The sequence below is a fragment of the Notamacropus eugenii genome, chromosome 2 (assembly GCF_028372415.1).
Source record: "Notamacropus eugenii isolate mMacEug1 chromosome 2, mMacEug1.pri_v2, whole genome shotgun sequence".
In the NCBI taxonomy this organism is placed as follows: Eukaryota; Metazoa; Chordata; class Mammalia; order Diprotodontia; family Macropodidae; genus Notamacropus; species Notamacropus eugenii.
The window spans coordinates 104,711,973-104,734,728 of NC_092873.1; the positions used below are offsets into that span (position 1 = coordinate 104,711,973).

The 22,756-nt window shown below is 37.9% G+C and overlaps 2 protein-coding genes across 3 annotated transcripts in view; both read right to left on the minus strand.

Moving 5' to 3' along the window:
- Positions 1-22,756, minus strand: part of LOC140526165 (H-2 class II histocompatibility antigen, E-S beta chain-like) — a 131,762-nt gene that overhangs the window by 53,327 nt on the left and 55,679 nt on the right. The window lies entirely within an intron of this gene.
- Positions 5,676-8,504, minus strand: LOC140523653 (olfactory receptor 9S13-like). The gene has a single exon (XM_072638428.1). It carries the CDS (start codon positions 6,909-6,911, stop codon positions 5,967-5,969), a length of 945 nt encoding a protein of 314 aa, XP_072494529.1. The 5' UTR covers positions 6,912-8,504; the 3' UTR covers positions 5,676-5,966.

A 22,756-nucleotide genomic window follows, 5' to 3' on the forward strand; every position in this document is an offset into this window, starting at 1 on the left:
TCTATCAAACATTTGAAGAACAGTTAATTTCAATACTATAGCAACTATTTGGGAAAACTGGGGAAGAAGGAGGCCTCTAAAACTCTTTTTATGATGAAAATATGGCTTTGATACCTAAACCAGGAAGAGCCAAAACAGAGAAAGAAAATTATAGACCAATTTCTCCAATGAATGTAGATGATAAAATTTTAAATAATATTTTGCAAAAAGAATACAGGAATCTATCATGTGGATAATACACTATGATCAGGTAGAATTTATACCAGGAATGCAGGGCTGGTTTAATATTAGGAAAACTATTAGCATCATTAATCATATCAATACCAAAACTAACAGAAAACACATGATTATCTCAATAGATGCAGAAAAAGCTTTTGACAAAATATAACACCCATTTCTACTGAAAACACTGGAGAACAAAGGAATAAATGGAACTTTCCATAAAATAAAAAGCAGTACCTACCGAAAAGCTTCAGCAAGCATTATATGCAATGGGGACAAGCTAGATGCATTTCCAATAAGATCAGAAGTGAAACAAGGATGTTCATTATCACCACTATTATTCAATATGGTACTAGAAATGGTAGCTTTAGCAATAAGAGGAGAAAAAGAAATTAAAGGAGTTAGAATAGTCAAAGAAGAAACTAAATTATCACTCTTTGCAGATAATGTGCTGATATATTTAGAGAACCCTAGAGAATCAATTAAAAAACTACTTGAAATAATAAACAACTTTGGCAAAGTTGCAGGTTGCAAAATATACCCATACAAATCTTTTGCATTTCTATGTATTAGTAACAAAGCCCAATAGCAAGGGATAGAAAGAGAAATCCCATTTGAAGCTAGGGTAGACACTATAAAACATTTGGGAGTCTACCTGTCAAAACAAACTCAGGGACTATATGAACACAATTACAAAACACAGAAAATCAAATCTAAGTAAATGGAAAAACATCAGCTGTTCATATATAGGCTGAGCCAATATAATACAAATGACAATTCTACCTAAATTAATTTATTTATTCAGTGCCATACCAATCAAACTATCAAACAATTATTTTCTAGAGTTAGAAAAAACAAAATCAAAATTCATCCAGAAGAACAAAAAGATCAGAATATCAAGAGAACTAATTTTAAAAAATGCTAGGGAAGGTGATCTAGCTCTACCAGATCTCAAATTGCAGTATAAAGTAGCAATCGCCAAAACCACTTGGTACTGGCTAAGAAACAAAGGAGTAGACCAGTGCAATACATTAGGTGTTCAAGACACAGTAGTCAATGAATATAGCAATCCACTGTCTGATAAACCCAAGGACCCCAGCTTCTGGGATAAGAACTCACTGTTCAACAAAAATTGCTGGGAAAATTGGGCAGCAGTATGGCAAATCTGGACATAGACCAAGGTCTGATACCATACGGAAGAATAAAGTTCAAGTGGGAACATGATCTAGGTATAGAGATTGATACTATAAACAAATTAGGGAAACAAGGACAAGAGTATTCATCAGATTTATGGATAATGGAGAAATTTTTGACTAAACAACAGATAGAAAACATTACGAAGTGCAAAATGAATAATTTTGTTTACATTAAATTGAAAAATTTTTGCACAAACAAACCCAATGTAACCAAGATTAAGAGGAAAGCAGAAAACTGGGAAAGAATTTTTGCAACCAGTTCTGTGATAAAGGCCTCATTTCTAATATATATAAAGAACTGAGTCAAACGTACCAGAATAAAAGTAACTCCCTAACTGATAAATGGTCACAGGATACAAACAGGCAGTTTTCAAAGGAAGAAATTAAAGCTATCTATGCTCATTCAAAAAAGCTCTAAATCACTATTGATTAGAGAGATGCAAATCAAAACAACTCTGAGATACCACATCACAGCTATCAAATTGGCTAACATGGCAAAACAGGAAGATGATAAATGTTGGAGAAGATGTGGGAGAGTTGAAACACTAATTTATGGTTAATGGAGCTGTGACCTGATCCAACCATTCTGGAGAGCAATTTGGAACTATCTCCAAAGGGCTACAAAAATGTGCATACCCTTTGACCCAGCAATACTGCTTCTAGGACTGTAAGCCCAAAAAATCATAAAAAAATGGGAAAGGGTCCTATATGTACAAAAATATTTATAGCAGCTCTCTTTATGGTGACCAAAAACTGGAAATCAAGTGGATGCCCATCAATTGGGGAATGGTTGAATAAATTGTGGTATATGAATGTAATGGAATGCTATTGTGCTATAAGAAATGATGAACAGGAAGACTTCAGGGAGGCCTGGAAAGACTTATATGAACTGATGCTGAGTTAAAGGAGCAGAACAGGAGAATTTTGTATACAGCAACAACCACAGTGTGCCAGGAATTTTTCTGGTAAACTTAGTACTTCATTGCAATGCAATGACTTTAAAAATTCTCTGTGGACTCTTGAGGCAAAATGCCTTCCACATCCCGCGAAAGAACTATGAATTTGATCATAGAATGAAGGAGACCATTTTCTTTTGTATTTTTTTTTGTTTCATTTTATGATTTCTCCCATTCATTTTAACCCTTCTATGCAACATGACTAAGGTGAAAATGGATTTAATAGGAATGTATGTGTAGAACCTACGTAAAATTATATGCTATCTCAAGGAGGGAGTGGGGAAGGAGGAAGATGGAGGAGAAAAAAAATCTAAGATATATGGAAGTGATTGTAGAACACTGAAAACAAATTACATAACTTAAGTTTAAAAAAAGAAATAGTATTACAAATCTTTTATTTGATAGTGGACCAGATCAATGTCAATTGTTCTGTATGTTTTAAATTTTGATCAGGAAATACAGGTTGTTATTTTGCTTCACACAGTGTAATTGGCTAGAAAATTTCCTTTCCTGCTTGCTGATTAGGTGTGGCCAGCAGGAATGAGAAGCAGTTATTATTTGTATTTTATCCTTAATTCTAAAATAGCAGAGAAATGATTCAGTGCAGATCTGATCTATGGCTTCTGGAAGTAATAAACTGAGATTCTGGCCAGAGGGCTAAGTCCTATCCAACTTCTCTTTGCCATAGAAGGAAAAGGGAAGTTAGATGAAAGTTTTGGGGGCAGAAAGAAAGGCCCCATTCTGAGCCAGCTCCAGTGGCCAAAGATAATCACTGTCTCAGAGGATTTGGGTCTGCCCCTTTCCCTGGAGGGAGTAGGGAAGGAGGAGTTTGCATAACCAGTCAGGTTTATTCTCCACTCTAAATTCTGCCTTTGTGAATGTATACAAAATATTTGAAAAATGTATTCCTCATGCTGTGTTCATATCCTTCCAATGAATAACTCAGGATGAACTAATTAGTAAAGTTGCAAAAGGAAAAAAAATAATCCACCAGTTTTTTACCTCTATATTTAAGTGATTCAAGTGTCGTAGCAAGATATTCAAGTTGTTAAAGGAAACACAGCACATTATCATGTCCTTGTCTTTCCCAAGAAGCATCTGGAATCCTGGGACTGGTACCACTGTGATGCACTCTCAGAATCACACTCTCCCCAACTGTCTTTTCTGTCCTTTGAAGAGCTAGCTGTGCAGGCACAAAAAACTTGAAATGTTTTCAGTGAGAAATGTCTTTTGTATAAGAAGACTCAGTGAACGTAAATGGGAGAGGGTGGTGATAAAGGGACCATGAAAAGAGTGGCAGTGTACATGACATGGCAACAGTAGAGAGGGTTATTAAATCAGTGGGTCAGCATGTAACAGAGCAAAAGTGAAGCTGGTAGACATAGACTTGGGAGAGGTGGCTGTGTAAGGGAACAGGGGAGATCTGGGTCTTAGCATTCTCATGCCAATTAAGTCTAAATACTAACATGAAGGGAGCATTCATATTTTTTTTAAACTACTATTTTATTTTTCCCGTTACATTTCAAGAAAATTTTTAACATTCATTTTTACAAGACTTTGAGTTCCAAATTTTCTCCCTGCCTCCCTCTCCTCTTCTCTTCTGAAAGTAATAGATGGCTTGATATACACTATATCATGGGCTGTTATGAAGATATGTTCCCATTTTAGTCATAATTGTGAAAGAAGAAACAGGTTTTTTTAAAACTATGAAAAAGAAAAAAGTAAGTGAAAAAATATGTTCTGATGTGCATTTAGTGTCTACCAGTTCTTTATGTGGATAGGGATAACATTTTCCTTCCTGAGTCCTTTTTACTTCTCTTGGATCATTGTGTTACTGAGAAGATCTGAGCATTCATAGTTGATCATCACACAATGTTGCTGGTACTGTGTACAATATTTTCCTGGTCCTGCTCATTCCAATTTGCAACAGTTCATACAGGTCTTTCCTGGAATTTCTGAAATCTACCTGTCCATCATTTCTTATTGCACAATAGCATATGGAGGGAGCATTTAGAAGGGACTGTCAGGGGAGGTTTTGTAAAATATAAAATATCTGAATCATGATTCTCTGAGCTGAAGACATAACTGGGGAGGTGGGAAAGAGAGAAAGGAGAGAGATAGAGAGAGGGTGACCCAGGACATGGAGCATACATGACAGGGATTATCAAGACAGCTGCATAGTATGATTTGAAGGGTTCAAAGTATCCTCACTTCTACTCCTCCATGGAAAGCATGTCATGCCATAAAGTCAACCATCCTGTCACAGTGCTTTCAACATCTCAGTCATGGATAGTGAGTGGGACTTGGAGTCAGGACTTCTTGAGTTCACTTCTGGCCTCAAACATTTATTAGCTGCACCAATAGGCAAGTCACTTAACTTCTGTTAGCCTGTTTTCTCAATTATAAAATTGAGATGATAACAGTACCTCCCTCCCAGAGTTGTTGTGAGGATCAGAAGAGATAATATCTGGGAAGCATTTAGCACACTTCTTGGCACACAGTAAGCACTCCATACATGCTTGCTCCTGTCTGCCATAAATTAATTTTTTAAGCATTGTTCCTAGTTAAGTAGCATGGTATACAAATAGCAGTAGATGAGAAGGCAAAGCCTAATCCCAGTTTTTTTCCACTTTTATGATCTTGGGCAAATCACTTAATTTTCTTGGGTCTCACTTTCTAAGGTGTTTGGTCTAGACAGCATCTGAGTTCCGTCCCAGTTTTAGAGCTACAATGGTCACCTTCCTCATATATAAAATGAGAGAACTGAACTCCAAGTAAACTAGCATCTGTGACATGAATTATATCTAACCAATATTTATTTAGCAGCTACTAAAGGTAAAATTCTATGCTAGGCAGTGAAGAAGTTGAAAGTGTACCTGAAACATAGTCCCTCTCCTCAAAGAGTTTTGACTCTATACTGGAACTCCACATAAATTCATCATTATATTCAAAACAAAAGCACTACATTAATATCAAAAGCAATTTTAATATCAATATAATAATACTCTCAGTTAATCCTAATGGAAAAACAACAAAAATAGCATGCATCTTAGTTATGTAGAAAACTTATTTCTTATTGTCCATGAATATGAAATAGTTCTTTGTTTTTATTCTGTGACTTGGGAGTGATTTTGTAGGTACATCTTAGACAAATGTCTCTGAGAGGCCATGTGGTGACATGGATCAGAAAGTCAGAAAGAAGTGGTTCAAGTCTTGCTTCCTCCCTATCCTAGGAGTATAATTGTGAACAAGTCACTTAACCTCTTCATACCCCACACACACACCCCAGGCAACTCTCTAAGAATATAAATTACTAAAGAGATGCTAATGTGCATTGAAGAAAGGAATTCTACTTACCAAAGAAATCATAGGTCTGGATGATATACAAACAAATGAATAAACGAATGAATGAACAAATAGAGATAGACAGGTGTAAGAAGGTAGATAGATAATAGGCAGAAGAAAGTAGGTAGATGGATAACTGAATTTACGTAACTTTTTTTTCAACACTTCCCTTTGTTCATATACTTGACCAAATTCAAATCCCCTGGAAGACCAACTTTGTCTATCACTTTCTTTTCTGTAAAGGTCACTAAGAGGAAATTTTCATACCCATGATTCTTTTCACAGACTCCTTCACATCCCTATTCCTCAGGCTATAGATCAGAGGGTTGAACATGGGGATGACAAGTGTGTAAAATACAGCTACAACCTTGCTTTTGTCTGGAGATGAGAGGGCCCCGGGCTGTGCATACATGAAGAACACTGTCCCATAGAATAAACTCACCACAGCAATGTGAGACCCACAGGTGGAAAAGGTTTTACGCCTGCCCTGAGTGGAGGGGATTTTCAGAACAGTGGTGAGGATGTAAGAATAAGAAACAAGGATCACCAAGCTGGTGGTTATAATGATGACTGCAGAAAGTATAAACAGTACAATCTCATTCGTGAAAATGTCCACACATGAGATCTTGATCAGGGCTGAAACATCACAGAAGAAATGGTCAATTCTGTTCTCCCCACAAAACTGTAAGCTGAAGGTGAAGCCAGTTTGAACCATGGAATTGATGCACCCACAAAAGTAGGAACCAGCTACTAGTTGTATACACACCTGCTGGGACATGCGTACAGGATAGAGGAGTGGGGAGCAGATGGCTATGAAGCGATCATACGCCATCACGGCCAGAAGAAATCCTTCAGTTGTGACAAAGAGAGCAAAGAAGAAAAACTGAGTAGCACAGCCATTATATGAAATTGTCTTTCTTGTGGATAAGAAATTTGTTAAAGCTTTAGGGGCAATGACAGTTGAGTAGCAAAGGTCTAAATAGGACAAGTTTCTAAGGAAGAAATACATTGGAGTATGCAGTCGTGAGTCTATCTTAATGATGACTGTCATTCCAATGTTCCCCATCAGTATGATCATATAGATGAGCAAGAAGACCAAGAAAAGGATGATCTGGAATTCTGAGGGAACTCTGAATCCTAGGAGAATAAATTCTGTCACATTGGAGAAGTTGCCAGGGACCCCACTCTTCATAGCTAGATCCTGGTTGAGACAGGGGTGAAGGTGAAAATGAAGGGAGGATTGTGGTCAGGGAGGAAGATATTTACACACTGTTAAATGAAATCAGTCTAGAAGAGAGTATAGCAAACTGATGAACCAATTTCATCACCATGGGCAATGAGTCTAAAACCTAAATCTTTTTTATCTGAGCAACTTTGAAGGGCTTCCTGGTGGCATGAGTAGGTCATGCTTGTCAGATATGCTAAGGTACAAATCTGCCTATGAGCTCAAGCACTGGCCTTGGGTCTATTTGCAGAGACATTCATATTTGTGTTGGTGCTGTAGGGAAAGAGGAATATAAGAAAAAATATTAGTTTTAGAGATGGACAGGGAGTCAATGAGGAATTGACATAAAGCTCCTATTTCCTACTATTTGGACTCACCTCCCCTGATTGGAGGATGTCTCCCTCAGTAACAAGCAAAGATGTCTCTGTTACAGCAAAATCAGAGCATCAATTGAAGGTCCCTTTTCCCACTTTGGGAAACATTGACTTTAGCTTGCCTAGTGTTTTTGCCACAGGGGAGATGAGGAGACAGCAGAATCTCTTTTCTGCTGTAGCAAGAGGTAGCACATACTCACAGATAGTCTCTGACACCTACAATTCAGACCATCATTTCTTCCTGCAACAATTTTCCATTCCTCCCACATAAGGTCGCCATATGGTGTGGAAGCTGTCGTGCACAACCAAGTCAGGAAGACCTGTGTTCAGACCTCATCACAAACACTTAAGGGTTTTTTGATTGTAGGCTGGTCACTTAATATCTCTTAGTTTGTTTCCTCCATCTGTAAACTCAGATAATAAGAGCAGTTATCTCACAGGGTAGGTGTTAAGATATAATTCACACAAATCATTTGTTTGAAGAGAATCCTTTGCAAACTTTATAACACAACATAAAAGCTAGTACTTTTAAGACATGCAACATTCCTTCTGGTTATCAACAATATTATTTTCTCTTGTTGCTCCATTTCCCTTTCATATCACCCTTTTCTCTTGCATCATGTTTGAAGAGAGGATAGAAATGACTAATTTTACTTTCTGCATCAGTGTTATCCTGCTTCAGACTAAATTGAATTCCCCAAGCAAAGAAGAAGAGAAAAAAACTCTTTCCTTTTGTCAAGTAGCACAGAAGAAAAAAACTTTTCTTTTCTAGAGAGAGATGGGCTGTTAGATTCTTCGCTTACCCACATATAGGTGATCCTGATCTCAAATATACAGATGAGCTCTGCCAGCCAGAGACTAGCTTACCGCATGAGTCAGACTACCTGGGAAGATGGGGTAAAGCCAAGTGAGTAGAAGGTTCCTGGTAAAGATTGGAATGTGTGTGTGTGTGAGTTTGTGTGTGAGCAACTGTATGTATGTGCTTACTCAGTGTAATCTAACAAAGGATTTTTTAAGTGCTGGAGACATAGGGTTTTCATAATTTTCAGTTTCCTCATCTCTAAAATGAGAATAATAATAGCAGCTACCTCCCAGGGATGTTGTAAGGGTGAAATGATATAATAATTTTTAAGTATTTAGCCAAATGCCTGGAACATAGTACTTACTCTATGAATGTTAACTATAATGAAAGTAATAACTAGCAGTAAAAAATAATAACTATTATTATTGCTAACATTTATATAGTAGTGTTAATATGATAAATAATTACATATTTATTGTTAGAAGTAGCAGTAGTATGATGTTTTAGCTGTGGTTCAGTCCAATTGTTAACTCAGACACATCAAAATGATTACATTTCTTTATCAGTGTTGAGCTAGTAACCTTATCTCTTGAGGATTCTAGGTAAATCTAACTCCTTTGACATGTTTACATGGTAGATATGAATCCTACATTTGAAAAATACAAAATCAGAATATTAAGAAAATGCTGGTACATTCAAAGTACTTGATATAATATAAAATAGCAGGTAAGAAAATTATTGAGTGTCCCATTATTCCAACTTTAGGGCTCAATTCACTGCACCATTTTTCCTATGAGCTACAAGAGAACAAAAACTGGTGTCATTATTTCATAGATGAGAAAACTAAGCCCCAGGGACTAAGTGACTTCTTTGAGCACCCTAGGATCCCACACCTTTTAGTCTCCTTATTCAGTTCTCCATTCGGTTTTCCCAAAAATAATAAAATAGAAAAGTTGGATATTTGAAAATCAGATATTTTTAGTACCAGTACTTAATAAATGCATCAGGTACCAGAGCAGAAAGGGACTTTCTAGATCATCCAGTTCAATCCCTCCATTATACAGATGAGGATGATAAGATCCTTGAGTGCTTAATGTCTTGCACACAGCCATGAGACTGGTTAGATAAAAACCTAGGCTCTGAATCCAGGTTTAGAAATATCCAAGAAATTATTTTTCCCACTAAACTAAACTGCCTCCCATCTGTGAATGAACCAACCAAAGATACAAACAAATGATCATCTTCCAAAATAGTGGAGTTTAAATCAAATAATGTAATTTGAAATTCATTTTATTTCATTTCAAGTTGTAAAGCTTCCATCACGTTAATATTTTAAAGCAATAAACAGTTTACAACTTGAAATGAAATAAGAACTTCCAATCATATTCTTGGATTCAAATGCTACTAATGGGAAAGATGATCTTTTTTGTGAATCCCTTATAATCTAAAGCCAGAGGGAATTAGCAGTACTCTTTGAGCTCTAAGAATCTTGCATATCTCCAATACCAGATTTTAAGTCAGTCTCATTCTTATTTGACATGGACAAATATGAGAGAAATATAGTATTAGGAACAGGCTGGACAATTATACTCAGGAGCAGAGGTAATTGCATAGAATAAATATGAAATACAATGATATTGTCACATTTTAGAGCAGGAAAGGACCTTGGAGATCAACTTAGTGGTCCCCTGAATTTTAGACTACGTTTATATAATTTGTATATATATATATATCATAAGAACAATTTTATACATCTAATTCTTATACTAAATTTTTGTTTCCACTTATGAATTCTTTTCCCCCCTCCACCCCACTCTCATCCTTTGAGAAGGAAGAAATATGATGCCTAGTATACATATGAAATCATATGCATATAAACTAAAAGCATATACAATACTTGTAATTTGGTGGGTCCAGAAGAAAAAGAAATTATGAAAGATAAATATCCATCTCTTTAAAAGGAAACTTTTGATGACTTGGTAGGAGTTTCCTAAATGGTCAAAAGTAAATCCCAGTTTCTAAAGCAGCAAGTAGCAGAGGGACAGCAAGGAGCAGAATCTGTGGTTCTAAGACCTCTTTTCCTCATTTCCATTGATGAGTTCAATCAACAGACCTATGCTTGGCCCTGTGAGAGAGTGAAACTCTCAGAGCCCCATGAGAGGGGAAGCAGGAGGACCAGGTAATCCCTCTACAAGGCACCTCCTAGAGTCTCTAGGGAAACTCAAGCCAGTTACTCAGGGGCTGTCAAAACCCAAGAGGAAGAAAAGATAAAATAGGAGTAATTGAACCAAAATCCTAGAAATATAATTTGTCCACTTGGAGGTCATGAGGTTTATATTATTGTTTTCAAGCAGGATAATAATTGCATCATGTCAAGAAGATGTGATTCAATTCTGCTTATAAACACCCACAGAACTTATTCTTTTATTTTAATGTCTGACAATCATCACTAACAGGAAAATCTTTCTGAATAATCCAGAAATCATGTTTCAGAACAAGCCTACTTTAGTGACCCCAGTGGAGATTCAGAATACATGATCACAATATATTCAAACAACACCCCCATCACCATCTCCACATCTATCCTTTAGTTGTTTTTTTTTCATTCCTGCTAATGAAGCCCATCTGTTTGTTTGAACTTCACTCAAAGGCAATGAAGTACAATGGGAAAAAGCCATACTGAGAGTCACAGTATTCAGGATCATATTGATGTTCTTACAACTGTATGTCCTTGGGCACTAACCCTCCCTTCCCTGGACCTCACTTTCCCCAACTATAAAATAAAGGAAATTGTACTAGATTTTTTTTTTACTTCCATCAGTATCTATGATTAAACAAAGGGAAAGCTGTGTAATGATAATCAACACACCAAAAATTGTGTGTGCTCTGCATCCATAGTTCATCTCTTCAAAGAATGTGAGGGTGAAGGTCTAAAAGAGATATAATTTCTCATATCTTTTTTTAGGGGCAAGCTTGTTCAATATAACTTCGCAACATTCAGTTTTAATTGTATGATTATTGATTTCCGTAATTTCTGTAGTCCTTGAGTTTATTGTTTTTATGATTCTGCTTACTTCACTTTATTTCAGTCCATAGAAGTCTTCTCATAGTTTTCTGAGCTCATCACATGAATTGCTATTTATAGCACAGAAATACTGCATTATAGTCAAGATTTCTCACCTATGCAATAATTTTCTCATTTTAAAAAATGTATTTATTGATGCATTACCCTCATCATACTATCCTTTTTCCTCTCCTTCTCATTCTATGGAACAAATAATATTTTGAAAGAAAATATGAAAAAATGGGGAAATCATTGTAACTGAGCCATACATGAAAAAATTCTGTAAATGATTGTAGTGGATCAAACTTATACATCTTCTACCTTTGCAAAGTAGCGGCATGCAAGTCTCTTCTCATATCTCTCTTTCAAGTCATGGTTGTTCTTCAGACATTGAAAGAATTCACTTTTAATTTGTGTGTATGTGTATGTGTATGTGTGTGTGTATGTGTAAACATGACTGTTCTCTTCAACTTCATTGTTCTAGTCATGTATATAGCTTTCTTGGCATTACTTATTTCAGTCTGCATCAATTCATTTAGATTTTTCCATGCTTTTCTGTAATCATCATGTTCCTAACATTCCATTAAAATGTAATATTCCATCACATTTTGTAAAAATTGGTTTAGCCATTTCTCAGTTGATGAACATCTACTTTATTTGTAACTCTTTCTTATCAAAAAAAGTATTTCTATAAATATTTCGGCATTTACATGATATTTCTTCTAATCAATGGCCTCCTTGGATTACAAGTTGAGTAATGTAATTGTTGAATCAAAGGATAAGGATATATTAGTCACATTATCTGCATAATTGCAAATTTACTTTCCAAAATGATTATATATATATATATATATATATATATATATATATATATATATCTCCAGCTCCACCAACAATGTATTAGTATGCCTATCTTCCCACAACATCTCCAACACTGACTATTGCCATCTTTTGTCATCTTTGCCATTTTTCAGGGTACATGTTGAAACATCAAGCTTGAACATTTCTCTTTTTATGGGTGATTTGGAGCATTCTTTTTGCAACAGTCTTCTATTTGGACCCCTTACCAAAAGTATCTGCTTACTGAAGTCCATTTTCCACAAAGATACCAAAGTAATTTTCTTTTTTAAGTGTTTTATTCATTTAGTTTTAGTTTTCAACATTCACTTCTAAAAGATTTTGAATTCCAAGTTTTCTCCCCATCTGTCCCCTCGCCCCACCTCAAGGCTGTGTGTGTTCTGATTATCCCTTCCCCCAATCAACTCTCCCTTCTATCACACCTCTCCCTTTTCTTATGCCCTCCCTTGCTCTCTATTTTCTTGTAGGCACGATAGATTTCTATACCCCATTGCCGGTATGTCTTATTTACCAGTTATATGTAAAAACAACTTTTAAAATTCATTTTTAAAATTTTGAGTTCCAAATTCTCTCCCTTCCTCCCTTCCCACTCACTCCTATCAAAGAGGCAAGCAATTTTATATATATTATACATCTGTAGTCATGCAAAACACTTCCACCACAGTCATGTTGTGAAAGACTTCTGAAAATATCAGTTGCTCATGTGTAGGCCGAGCTAATATAAGAAAAATGACAATTCTACCTAAATTAATTTACTTATTTAGTGCCATATGAATAAAATTACCAAATAATTATATTATAGAACTAGAAAACAATAATATGAAAATGCATTTGGAAGAACAAAAAGTCCAGACTATCAGGGGAATTAATTAAAAGAAATGCTAGGGAAGGTGGCTTAGCTAAAGCAAATCTTAAATTGTATTATAAAGCAGCAATCTTCAAAACCATTTGGTAGTGCCTAAGAAATAGAGGGGAGGGGGGCGGAGCCAAGATGGCGGAGTGAAAGCAACAACTCACCTAAGCTCCTGGAAAAACTCCTCTGGATATATCTGGGGGGAGAGTCTGACCAGACTTTGGAGGTGTAAAATCCAGTGGGTGACGGACTTTGACAGATTCGGAGCCCAGGCTGGACCGGAGGGTCCACAGGAGGGATCTGTTCCGCGGGGGTAAAACCCCGGCGCACAGCGCAGCGCGGTCAGCGCGGCAGGGCGGAGGGGACCAGAGGAGCCCGAGAGTGGCGGGCGAGACCAGCGGAGCAGGAGATAAGCCAGGCCGAGCCGGTGAGAGCTGCTGAGTGCCAGACATCAGCGCAGCAGCCCTTGAAATCTTCAGCCTGAAGACGGACTTCAGTGGGTCACTACTTGAACTTCCAGGAACTGGGATGGCAGAGTGATCAGTAAGTGCTCTCTCCTCCCCCCTGATGACCCTGAGGGAACCATAAAATTCTTCCCCAGATTAATCCTGGATCAGCGGGAACAGCAGAAGGGGGCAGGTGGTCTCATAACACCAGAGGCTGGAAAAGTGGCAAAGGGGGATTCTTCCTACTGTGGTGGAGGCGATCTGGAGGGACAGACGACCCAGGGCAGAGAAAATTCGCACTGAGACCCAGGCAAGCCTCAGAGCCGGGAGACGAGCCCCAGGAGGGGCGGGAACACACGTTAGCTTCTAGGCGTGCCCCAGCCCTCCAGGGGAAAAGGGAAGACAATAGGGAAGCTGGGATTACCATCCCCTAACCTTGCCTTTGCCTCAAGTCAGCTGAGGAGATAGCCTGAGACCAGACCACACCTCCCACACACCTAACAAGCTAACCCCAGGGTTGATCGGGGAAATAAAAAACAAAAGCCTGCTTTTAGCCTAGACACACATCAGCTCAACTTAAAGATCTGTACCTTCTGACTGAAAGAACCAAAAGCTACAACACTCAGCCAACATCATGAATCGGAAAAAGCAGACGAAAAGTGAAAAAACCATAGAATCTTTCTATGGGGATAAGGACCAAAACACAAACACCAAAGAGGTTAGAGCTGAGACTGTACTTCCATCTGAAACCTCAGATGGGACTATGAATTTCTCGCAAGCACAACTAGATTACCTGGAACGTCTGAAGAAGGATATAAAAGAAAAACTGGCCAATGATTTTAAAACTATAAAAAAAGAATTCACTGATGAGAACATCACCCTGAAAAAGAAAATTGAAGAAATGGAAAAGGAAGTTCAAAAATTAACTGGAGAGAATAATTCCCTAAAAGGAAGAGCTAATCAAATGGAAAAGGAAACCCAAAACCTAATTGGGAAAATTGATCAGATGGAAAAGGAAACCCAAAACCTAACTGGGAAAATTGGTCGATTGGAAAAAGAAGTACAAAAATTAAATGGAGAAAATAGCTCCATAAAGGGAAAAATTGGTCAGATGGAAAAGGAGATGGAAAAGCTAACTGAAGAAAACACTATGATGAAGATTAGAATTGGGCAAGTAGAAACTAATGACTCAATGAGGCAACAAGAATCAGTCAAACAAAATTTAAAGAATGAAAAGATAGAAGAAAATGTAAAATATTTAATTGGAAAAACAACTGACCTGGAAAATAGATGCAGGAGAGAAAATCTAAGAATTATTGGCCTGCCAGAAACCCATGATGAAGAAAAGAGTCTGGACAATATCTTCCAGGAAATCATCAAGGAAAACTGTCCAGAAGTACTAGACTCAGAGGGCAAAATAGTCATCGAAAGAATCCACCGTTCCCCTCCCGAAAGGGATCCCAAACTCAAAACCCCAAGAAATATAGTTGCCAAATTCCAGAGCTATCAAGTGAAGGAGAAAATACTACAAGCAGCCAGAAAGAAACAATTCAAATATCAAGGACACACAGTCAGGATCACACAGGACCTTGCAGCTTCTACATTAAAAGATCGAAAGAATTGGAACCCAATATTCCGTAAGGCAAAGGAGTTGGGACTTCAAACAAGGATCAACTACCCAGCAAAGTTCAGAATAACATTTCAGGCAAGGAGAAAGTCATTCAACGAAATAAGGGATTTCCAGAGCTTCCTGACCAAAACACCAGAACTCAATAGACAATTTGATCTTCAAATGCAGGTCTCCAGAGAATCATAAAAAGGTAAACAGAGGGGAAAAAACAAAAACAAAAACTTGCTACTCAATTAGGGCAAACTGTTTACCTCCCTATAAGGGAAGATGATACCTGTTAATCTTGAGAACTGTGCAGCTATTATGATAAAAGGGATATATGTAGAGGGAACGGGCACAAAGTAAATGATGTCATGTCAAAAATATGATTTAAGTATGAGAAGGGAATGTAATAGGAGGTGTGGAAAGGGGGAAGCAGAAAATGGCAAATTATATCACAGGAAGAAGTACAAAACTATAGTAGAGGGAAGGAGGGGAGGGAGATGAGCATTGTTTGAGAGGTACTCTCATCTGATTTGTTCAAAGGAGGGAACAATAATCTTAAGTAGATAAGCCTAACTAGCTCTATAGGTAGTAGGAGGGGAAGGGGGAAGAAAGGGGAGGGTGGCTAAAAGGGAGGAAAGAAGCAATAAGAGTAAAGGGAACTAAAAGGGAGGGGGGTCAAAAGAAGGAGGGGAAGGCTGCAGGAGGAGGGGGAGAAAAGTGAATACTATTGAGGAGGGGAAGGGAGACGGGAGAGCTAAAAGCACAAATGGTGGGAAAGAGGTTGGAGGGAAATTCACAGATTGTAATCATAACTGTGAATGTGAATGGAATGAACTCTCCCATAAAACGGAGACGGATAGCAGAATGGATTAAAAGCCATAATCCAACAATATGCTGCTTACAAGAAACACATTTGAAACGGGGGGATACACATAGGATAAAGGTCAAAGGATGGAGCAGAATATATTGTGCTTCAGCTCATGTAAGAAAGGCAGGAGTAGCAATCCTAATCTCAGACAAAGCAAAAGCAGAAATAGATCTAATCAAAAGGGATAAGGATGGAAACTATATCCTGATAAAAGGCACCATAGACAATGAAGCAATATCATTACTAAACATGTATGCTCCAAGTGGTATAGCATCCAGATTCTTAGAGGAGAGGTTGGGGGAGTTGAAGGAAGAAATTGATAGCAAAACTATACTAGTGGGGGACCTCAACCTCCCCCTCTCTGAACTCGATAAATCCAACCTCAAAATGAACAAGAAAGAGGTTAAGGAGGTAAATAAAACTCTGGATAAGGTAGATATGATAGATCTTTGGAGAAAATTAAATGGGAATAGAAAGGAATATACTTTTTTCTCAGCGGTACATGGAACATTTACAAAAATTGACCATGTACTAGGACATAAAAATCTCACAATCCAGTGCAGAAAGGTAGAGATAATCAATGCATCCTTTTCAGATCATAATGCATTAAAAATTACATGTAATAAAAGGCCATGGAAAGAGAAACCAAAAATCAATTGGAAACTAAATAATCTAATTCTAAAGAAGGGTTGGGCTAAAGAAGAAATCATAGAAACAATCAACAATTTCATTCGAGAGAATGACAATAGTGAGACAACATACCAAAACTTATGGGATACTGCAAAAGCAGTTATTAGGGGAAGTTTTATATCTCTGAATGCTTACATAAATAAAATAGAGAAAGAGGAGATCAATGACTTAGGCTTGCAGTTGAAAAAGCTAGAAAAAGAACAAATTGAAAATCCCCAAGTAAATACCAAATTAGAAATACTGAAAACCAAAGGAGAGATTAATAAAATTGAAATTAAGAAAACTATTGAATTAATAAATAAAACCAATAGTTGGTTTTATGAAAAAACTAATAAAATTGATAAACCTTTGGTCAATCTGATTAAAAAAAAGAAAGAAGAAAACCAAATTACTAATATTAAAAATGAAAGGGGTGAACTCACCTCCAATGAGGAGGAAATTAAAACAATAATTAGAAACTACTTTGCCCAACTTTATGCCCACAAATTCGATAATCTAAATGAGATGGATGAATATTTTAAAAAATACAAATTGCCCAGATTGACCGAAGAGGAAGTTGATTACTTAAACAACCCCATCTCAGAAAAAGAAATTGAACAAGCCATCAATGAACTCCCTAGGAAAAATCTCCAGGGCCAGATGGATTCACAAGTGAATTCTATCAAACATTTAAAGAACAGTTAATTCCAATACTACATACACTATTCTTGAAAATTGGGGAAGAAGGAGTCCTCCCAAATTCTTTCTATGATACAAATATGGTTTTGATACCCAAACCAGGAAGAGACAAAACAGAGAAAGAAAATTATAGACCAATTTCCCTAATGAATATAGATGCAAAAATTTTAAATAAGATTCTAGCAAAACGAATACAGCATCTTATCACGAGATTAATACATTATGATCAGGTAGGATTCATACCAGGACTACAGGGCTGGTTCAATATTAGGAAAACTATTAGCATTATCGATCACATCAACAACAAAGCTAACAAAAACCACATGATTATCTCAATAGATGCAGAAAAAGCTTTTGACAAAATACAACATCCATTCCTACTAAAAACATTGGAGAATGTAGGAATAAAGGGAACTTTCCATAAAATAATAAGCAGTATCTATCTAAAACCTTCAGCAAGCATTATATGCAATGGGGATAAGCTAGATGCATTCCCAATAAGATCAGGGGTGAAACAAGGTTGTCCATTATCACCACTATTATTTAATATGGTACTAGAAATGTTAGCTGTAGCAATTAGACAAGATAAAGATATCCAAGGAATTAAAATAGCCAAAGAAGAAACTAAGTTATCACTCTTTGCAGATGATATGATGATTTACCTAGAGAATCCCAGAGATTCAAGTAAAAAATTACTAGAATTAATAAACAACTTTGGCAAAGTTGCAGGGTACAAAATAAACCCACACAAATCTTCTGCATTCCTATATATTAGCAACAAAGTCCAACAGCAAGAGATAGAAAGAGAAATACCATTTAAAGTTAGGGTAGACAGTATAAAATACTTAGGAGTCTATCTGCCAAAACAAACCCAGGGATTATATGAACACAATTACAAGACACTTTTTGCACAAATAAAGTCAGATTTAAGTAAGTGGAAAAACATTAGTTGCTCATGGGTAGGCTGGGCTAATATAATAAAAATGACAATTCTACCCAAATTAATATAATTATTTAGTGCCATACCAATTAAACTATCAGACAATTACTTTCTAGAGCTGGACAAAATAATATCAAAATTCATTTGGAAAAACAAAAGGTCCAGAATATCAAAGGGACTAATGAAAAGAAATGCTTGGGAAGGTGGCCTAGCGCTACCAGACCTCAAACTGTACTATAAAGCAGCAATTATCAAAACCACTTGGTATTGGCTAAGAAACAGAGAGGTAGACAAGTGGAATAGACTTGGCACTCAAGATGCAGTAGGCAAGGAATATAGCAACCTTCTGTTTGATAAACCCAAGGACCCCAGCTTCTGGGATAAGAACTCATTGTTTGACAAAAATTGCTGGGAAAACTGGATAACAGTGTGGTGGAAATTAGGCATAGACCCATACCTGACACCGTACACAAGAATAAAGTCCAAATGGGTACATGATTTAGGTATAAAGATTGATACCATGAATAAACTGGAGAAGCAAGGAATAGTGTATTTATCAGATCTATGGAGAAGGGAAGAATTCTTTACTAAAGGAGAGATAGAATGCATTATGAAATGCAAAATGGATAACTTTGATTACATTAAACTGAGAAGTTTTTGCACAACCAAACCCAATGCAACCAAAATCCGGAGGGATGTAGTAAATTGGGAAAGAATTTTTACAGCTAAGCTCAGGGATAAAGGCCTCATTTCTAGAATATATAGAGAACTGATCCAAATGTACAATCATACAAGTCATTCCCCAATTGATAAATGGTCAAAGGATATGAACAGGCAATTTTCAGAGGAAGAAATTAAAGCTATCTATAATCATATGAAAAAATGCTCTAAATCACTATTGGTTAGAGAGATGCAAATCAAAACAACTCTGAGGTACCACATCACACCTATAAGATTGGCAAACATGACAGAACAAGAAAATGATAAATGCTGGAGAGGATGTGGGAAAGTTGGAACACTAATTCATTGTTGGTGGAGCTGCGAGCGCATCCAACCATTCTGGAGAGCAATTTGGAACTATGCCCAAAGGGCTACAAAAATGTGCATACCCTTTGACCCAGCAATATCACTACTAGGACTATATCCCCAAGAGATCATAAAAATGGGAAAGGGTCCCACATGTACAAAAATATTTATAGCAGCACTCTATGTAGTTGCCAAAAACTGGAAGTCAAGGGGATGTCCATCAATTGGGGAATGGCTGAATAAATTATGGTATATGAATGTAATGGAGTACTATTGTGCCATAAGAAATGATGAACAAGAAGACTTCAGAGAGGCCTGGAAGGACTTATATGACCTGATGCTGAGTGAAAGGAGCAGAACCAGGAGAACTTTATGCACAGCAACAACCACAGTGTGTGAGAGTTTTTTCTGGTAGACTTAGATTTTTGTAATAACACAAGAACTTCTTACCAAAAAAATAAAAAAATTAAAAAAATCCCAATGGAGGATCTCAAGGCAAAATGCCTGCCACACTCAGAGAGAGAAATATGGAAGTCACTCACATATTGTAGCAGATCATGTTTGTGTATGTGTATGTGTTTGTGTATCATGTTCTGATTTGTTATACGATTTCTTTCATTTATCTTAGTCTGACTACATAGCATGACTATAGTGAAAATATACTCAATAGGAAAGTATATGTAGAATCTATACAGAATTGTATGCAGTTGTGGGGAGGGAGGGGGGGAGTGGGGGGTAGGTGGGGGGGATAAAATCACAATTGTATGGCAGTGATTGTTAAACATTACAAATAAAACTGCTCTGTTCAAGGTTAAAAAAAAAAGAAATAGAGGGGAAGATCAATAGAATAGGTTATATATGCAAAACACAACAGTCAATGATTAAAGCAGTCCAGTGTTTGATAAATCCAAGGACCCTAGCTTCTGGGATAAGCACTCATTTTTTTTTTGCAAAAACTGCTAGGAAAACTAGAAAATAGTGTGGCAAAAGCTAGGCATAGACAAATGCCTGGCACCATATAACAGAATAAAGTCCAAATGGGTACACAATTTAGGTGTAAAGGCTGATACTATAAACATATTAGAGGAACAAGTAATAAGTTTTTTGTGTCAAATTTATAGAGAATGGAGGAATTTATGACCCAACAAGAGATACAGAGCATTATGAAATGTAAAAAGGATAATTTTGTTTACGTTAAATTGAAAAGGTTTTGCACAAAAAAAGCAAATGCAACCAACATTGTGGGGGAAGTAGAAAACTGGGAAATAATCTTCGCAATCTTTGCCTGTGATAAAGGCCTCTTATCTAAAATATTTACAAGGATACAAGTCGAGGTGGAGCCAAGATGGCAGAGTAGAAAGACGCACATGCACTAGCTCTTCCCCCACAGCCCATAAACTACCTGTAAAGAAAGACTCTCAACAAATTCTAGAGCACCAGAAGCCACAGAACAATGGAGTGGAGATTTCCAGTCCAGGGTGACCTGAAAGGCCAACAGGAAAGGTCTGTCAGAAAAGATCTGTCTCATCAGACACAGAGTGGAGCCCAGCCCAGCCTTGGCCATGTGGCACAGCGCCATGAGGAGGACCTGAGCAGACCTTGGGGGTGAAATCCCCAGTGGCAGTAGCAGCAGTTTGCAGATCCCTCAACCCACAGGCGCCAAAGGTCAGTGAGAGAGTTTTTTCAGCTGGCTGAGAAGGGACGTGGGTCTTCCCATAGCTCCAGCCTCAGGCAGCAGTGACACAGGCTGCATTGAGCCTCAGTAGCTCCTGTAGCAGTCACAACCATTTCTGGATCTTAAGCCCCTGGAGGATCTGAGCAACTGATCCATACCTCAGCCTTATGTGGTAGCCCTGTCCCCACCTAATGCTCCTGGGGGATTCCAGTATCTGATCTTTATCTCACAATGAATGACAGCCCTGCCCGGGTTACATTCCTACATGGAAAGATAATATTTGTAACTCTTGAAACTTTTTTCAGTATCTGGGTAGTTGGTGGGATTACACACACACACACACACAGAGAGAGAGAGAGAGAGAGAGAGAGAGAGAGAGAGAGAGCACAAGGTGAGTTGAATAGGAAGGAATCATATCTAAAAAAATAAAATTAAGGGGTGAGAGATGAATATATTGGGAGGAGAAAGGGAGAAGTGGAATGGGGCAAATTATCTCTCATAAAAGAGGCAAGAAAAAGACTTTTCAATGGAGGGATAAAGGTGGGAGGTGAGAGGGAAAACGTGAAGCTTACTCTCATCACATTTGATTCAAGGAAGGAATAAAATTCACACTCATTTTGGTGTGAAGTAGAGGCCACAGCACAGTGGAGCAAAGGAGATTTCTGTTCCAGAGGGACCTGCAAACCTCTCGCAAAAGGTCTGTCACGCTGCGGACGTGGAGCCCAGCCCAGCCTTGCCACGGCCGTGGCACCAAGAGGAACAGATGCGAGCAGGCTTCAGGGACGGGATCTCCAGTGGCCGCGCAGGTCCCTCCATCCACAGGTGATGGGGGTCGGTGAGAGGGTCTCTTTGGCAGGTCGAGAGGGGAGTGGCGTGCCCCCATAACTCAGGCCCCCTCAGGAGGCAGAAGCTGAGACAGTGGCAGACCAGGGCTCCCCAAGCAGGCAGGAACCTGGATCCATTGTTGAAGGTCTCTGCATAAACCCCTGAGGGAACTGAGCCTGAGAGGCGGCCCTGCCCCCACCTGAGCACCAGAACTTAATCTCACACTGAATAGCAGCCCTGCCCCTGCTGAAGCCCCAAGGCTGGGGAGCAGCATTTGAATCTCAGACCCCAAGTGCTGTCTGGGAGGATCAGGGGGCAAGGTGGGTGTGAGGAGATTATTCAGAGGTCAAGTCACTGACTGGGAAAATGCCCAGAAAAGGGAAAAGAAATAAGACTAGAGAAGGTTACTTTCTTGGTGAACAGGCATCTCCTCCCTTCCCTTCTGATGAGGAAGAACAATGCTTACCATCAGGCAAAGACATAGAAGTCAAGGCCTCTGTATCCCAAACATCCAGATTAAATATTCTGTGGGCTCAGGCCATGGAAGAGCTCAAAAAGGATTTTGAAAATCAACTTAGAGAGGTGGAGGAAAAGTTGGGAAGAGAAATGAGAGATATGCAGTCAAAGCATGAACAGCAGGTCAGCACCCTGCTAAAGGAGACCCAAAAAAATGCTGAAAAAAATAACACCTTGAAAAACAGGCTAACTCAATTGGCAAAAGAGGTTCAAAAAGCCAATGAGAAGAAGAATGCTTTCAAAAGCAGAATTAGCCAAATGGAAAAGGAGATTCAAAAGCTCACTGAAGAAAATAGTTCTTTCAAAATTAGAATGGAACAGATGGAGGCTAATGACTTGATGAGAAACCAAGAAATCACAAAACAAAACCAAAAGAATGAAAAAATGGAAGATAATGTGAAATATCTCATTGGAAAAACAACTGACCTGGAAAATAGATCCAGGAGAGACAATTTAAAAATTATGGGACTACCTGAAAGCCATGATCAAAAAAAGAGCCTTTCATGAAATTATCTTTCATGAAATTATCAAGGAAAACTGCCCTGAGATTCTAGAACCAGAGAGCAAAATAAATATTCAAGG

Coding starts and splice junctions, on each gene's coding strand:
- LOC140523653 (XM_072638428.1), bottom strand. CDS start 6,911: ATGAAGAGTGGGGTCCCTGGCAACTTCTCCAATGTGACAGAATTTATT.